Genomic DNA, 4,728 nt, shown 5'->3' with positions numbered 1-4,728 from the left:
TTTATTCTCTAAAGTACTGTGCCTGTGGTGTAGCCTAGACGTAGTTAGTCTCATTCGTATTTTTCTTCTTTGTCTGAAACAAACAATCAATCTATAATATGCAATAAACAAGAAATGTACTCATAACAAATTGTAAAAATAAACTGGGGAGCACTCAATCGATTTAAGAATTGTGTACTTGGGTGGGGGGGGGGGCGGGATAAAGGTCTGCACTTTTTCACGCAACGGAAATTTGACGACATACGATTTTATAACATTAAAATCGTAGTTTGTACATACATACAACATCAAGGAATATAGGCATATATATAATTGGGCGACACTAAAGCTTGGTTCCCACTAGGAAGCAACGCAAGGACGTAAGCGTAACGTAAGCGAGTTGACCAATGAAAAGTGACAGTTCGGATTGCTTGTGATTGGTCAAATTACTTGCGTTGCGCGTCCTAGTGGGAACCAAGCTAGTTAAGTTTACTACTGTGCACCTACCACCTGGAAAACGCATCCGTAGGCCTATACCATACTGCGGGGAGGATTCAGACAGGAGCAGTACGATGAGCTACGCTCCTCCCCTTTGAAAAGCAAAATTATCATTTGACCTTTGGCAATTATTACTAGAGTAGGCCTACTTAGTTACTTATTATTCTTTATGTCATATTTCCTTTTATTTTTACGCAATGTTGGATGTGTCACTTCACGTCACAACACAATAGGCCTATATTGATATTATTTTTAGTAAATAAGCACAATAGTATCATTGTAGGCGGCACCTAATCGTGGAAGATTACGAGTATAATTATTAGCAATATGAATTGTGAGGAGGCGACGGAAATATGACTAATATTCATAAAAAATGTTAATAAGCAATTTAAATATATTTCAGTAAACATGTCAGAAATCTGGAAATTCCCAGACATGAAAAATCGATACGATAATTGAGATAACACGGAACACAATAGACCTTCCGTTATCTATTTAAAAATCCATGTATAAATTGTGACTACGTGCGTTATTTATCAAATCCAGTCTGATGTTCGAGATGTCGAAGTTGTATAAATAATGTTGTAGGCCTAAAAGAACAATGCCGCCAGCTGCTCGAAGCGACCGTCAGTGGAGCATTTCTGAGCGTTTGCACCAGCTTGAGTGAGTAGCTTTCGTATTATTTGTTAAGCCTCCATTTCCGTCATGTTGTTTAGTAGGCCTCGCTATATCCAACCTGTAATATCATAAACATAATAATAATATGTCAACACACGGGTCGCTTTACGTCCATTGTTCGGCACCAACAAATAAACAGTTTTGACAACCCAAATACAATTTTATAGGCCCTCGACTCCTTCTATTTTACTATTCTATTATTTATTAAGCCTCCATTTCCGTCATGTTGATCATGTTGTTTAGTAGGCCTCGCTATATCCAACCTGTAATATCATAAACATCACAATATGTCAACACACGGGTCGCTTTACGTCTATTGTTCGGCACCAAAAAATAAACAGTTTTGACAACCCAAATACAATTTTATAGGCCCTCGACTCCCTCTATTTTTCTATTCTATTATTTATTAAGCCTCCATTTCCGTCATGTTGATCATGTTGTTTAGTAGGCCTCGCTATATCCAACCTGTAATATCATAAACATAACATTAACAATAATATGTCAACACACGGGTCGCTTTACGTCCATTGTTCGGCACCACAAAATAAACAGTTTTGACAACCCAAATACAATTTTATAGGCCCTCGACTCCTATTTTTCTATTCTATTTCAAAATTCTGTCACCCACATAAATAACATTTTCTTTAAAATCCTATTCATATAGTTGAATTTCGATCAACTTCACACATATCCCTTATTATTGTTAATTAAATTCTGAATGTGAAATGTCCTTATATCATATAGATAGCTTTTTTAAAAAAAATTATCTAGGTCTAGTATTAGTTATTATTCATGTTTCCGTGTTTAGGTAGGACCAGGCTATCTACTAAGTATGCTTTCTGGATAGCCTCTAACGAGGCCATACGGGATCAATATTTGCGTGCGTTGCGTTCAAATTAGAGGCCTATTCTTGCGTGTCGGACCTATAGATTTATTGATTGGGAAGGGGGTGGGCACTCCTTTCTTCATTAGCAGTGATTTCACGATGACTTTACAATGTATATAGTACAGTCCGTCAAAAAGGTTGTTTTCGCAGAGCACTCTCTTGTGGAATTTAACTAATTAACAGGGAGGATCCCTGGGCGGATCCAGGGTATGGGGCCGGGTAGCGAAATTTGTATTACTCGACGTCACAGCAGAGATCATGAATAATGCATGAGATGAATTATTGTCTATGTTGAAGACAAAATTAAAAGATAAATTTTGCGGCCGGGACACTCTTAAAATGAGCTTATGCCTCTCGTATAGCATTCACTGTCCAATGCAAATGTCTAACCCACACCTAAATTTGGCAAATTCATTAAAAATGGATTTAATTGAAATATTTTTTTCTATGTGATACATTGGACACTTTATTGATGAATTTGGACATTTCTAACAAATAAACACGAATCATTTTTTTAATTATTATTATAAGCCTATTCTATAAAAGTAATGCGATCGATCTGACCGTCCAGATTTGTATAGCTTCTTTTCCTACTTCTTTGATATTGTAGTAAACAAAATCAAAACAATAAATATCAGCGGAGATTAGTCGATACTATGAATTTGGAAATCCCCATAATACGGAGTTCTTACAAATCAAAACAAATACAATAAAATACTACTGTGTCATCTGTCACACGACAGATGACACCATGAATCAGGAAATTATAATAATTAGTTCTTACGAATCTAACACGTCATTACAATACAATATTATCTGACAGATTGCATGAATTGGGAAATTCCCATATTACGAAATTCTAACAAGCGATTGACAGCAGACTGTATCGATCACGTGATGTTTATTTTAACGTTTCGATTTTATTGGTGTTTAATTAGCTTACCAAAGTTCATATGATAGCTAAATATTTGTTTATAATCAATCAACATTTATTTCGACTATTTAAATATTACATAAGGTTAGTTTGTTTATTTAATATAATGACGTTATCTAAATTCCTTCACTTGCACTGATGAAGGGCTAGTGTTGCCCGAAAGCTCTGCTAACTTTTCTGGCTGTTTTACTTTATCGTTTTGATTTAGCTTTTCGCTTTTTTTTTGTATCTCCATTGAGATCCAGCCACTGATACCCACAGCATTGTCATTTTTTCAGTAATTTGCCTTTGGATTTAATATAACATATATCACGTTTAATCATTGCCTTTTATTTAGTAAATTACATACCTACTTTGAAACATAAACAGTACTAGAGAAAAGGGTATTGAGAAATAACATTCTTGTATTGTTTGTTTTATACAAGCAACAACCATCTGCTGTGGAACACCACATTTTAATACAGTTATAGAAAGATTTTAAAGGAATACTTTTAAACTTATTTTCAGAATTAGGCCTATATATATTCATTTACAATGGGCCGTTAAATTCTATAGAATTTAATCTAAAATCACATTATCTTACTAAAGTCCTGTACTTGTGCACTGTGCTAGGCTAGGAAGCCTAAACATGTGAAATGAAATGATCTATACTATATTATATCCAATTTTCAGTTTTCCATTTTACCATGAAGAACCACCACCTCATTGTCTCTGTAGCTTATTGCTTAACATGCTTGCCTTAATCACAGTACTGAAACTTTATTATATTTTTTTAGAATCCAAGATCTACCAGTAAGTATCAAAGAGGTGAGTCATAACAAATAAATTAAAATTATCATATCATGGGTACGTGCAGTTGACTCCTCAAGATCAGTTTGTTATAGATTAGTTTACAGTATGATTGTCTTGTTTACAGCGTTTGAAGTTTGTACGGAAGCTCAGAAGTGACATCATAGAGGAGGCGGAGAATGAATATAAAGATGGCCAGTATATGAACTCATACACTCTATTTAGTCAAGCACTTGATCTCAGCAGACTACTACTCAACTTGGGTGATGAACTGGTGTTTAAGGATGACAAACCACTGTTATTTCAACGAATACAAATACTTTTACAAATGGTAATAATCATGGATTTTTTTACTATTTATTGTATTAATTAATGTATTTATATTTGTTTTCTTCTTTCTTTCTTTTATTTCGGCCCATTTCACATAATAAAATCCATATTATTTTCGGTTTTTCTTTTTTCACAAGCTTTACATAAGTAGGTTGCAAAAGACTTAATTTTATGGGTTTCATTGTTTACTAACATATTTTTTAACATTTATACATTTAAATCAGACTATGCATAATAAGAGTAATTATGGTATAGAAATATTTAATGAAGTTTTTGTATTTATTTTAGGGATGTTACTTTGATGTACTTGAAGAGTGTGAAGAAGGTAAATCTATAATTTGTTTTCAATATCTAATCTTTAATTACATTCTTGACTAAATTCACATTTTTCCCATTACAAATTGCAAAAATCATCTTGAATACTACTAAAATGTCTTTTTAATTATGTTGTTTGATTAACTTTAGTTCTGTATCATGAACCAACATACAACCATGTGAGAGTAGACAAGGCAGTAGCATTGTATGAGACACAGCAATATCAAGAATGCCTGAAAACATTGAGTTACTTTAAACCGCAGGTATGGTATCTTTCTTCATATATCTGGAATTTGCCCAATCTAACAGTTTTTAGCCA

General features: G+C 33.7%; 2 protein-coding genes across 2 annotated transcripts in view; one reads left to right on the top strand and one right to left on the bottom strand.

Moving 5' to 3' along the window:
• The window catches only part of LOC144837003 (ubiquitin-like modifier-activating enzyme 5), a 100,735-nt gene that overhangs the window by 25,651 nt on the left and 70,356 nt on the right, over positions 1 to 4,728 (bottom strand). The gene's annotated exons all lie outside the window — the stretch shown is intronic.
• LOC144837674 (3'-5' exoribonuclease HELZ2-like) overlaps positions 1,060 to 4,728 on the top strand; it is a 107,430-nt gene continuing 103,761 nt past the window's right edge. The window contains exon 1 of the mRNA XM_078692925.1: positions 1,060 to 1,140. Within this exon, the coding sequence (XP_078549051.1) occupies positions 1,079 to 1,140 (62 nt within the window). The 5' untranslated portion in view covers positions 1,060 to 1,078. The remainder of the gene's footprint in view (positions 1,141 to 4,728) is intronic.

This window comes from Antedon bifida, chromosome 1 (assembly GCF_963402885.1).
Source record: "Antedon bifida chromosome 1, ecAntBifi1.1, whole genome shotgun sequence".
NCBI lineage: Eukaryota > Metazoa > Echinodermata > Crinoidea > Comatulida > Antedonidae > Antedon > Antedon bifida.
Note: the sequence above shows the minus strand (reverse complement) of the source record. Positions and strands in the feature narration are given on the sequence as shown.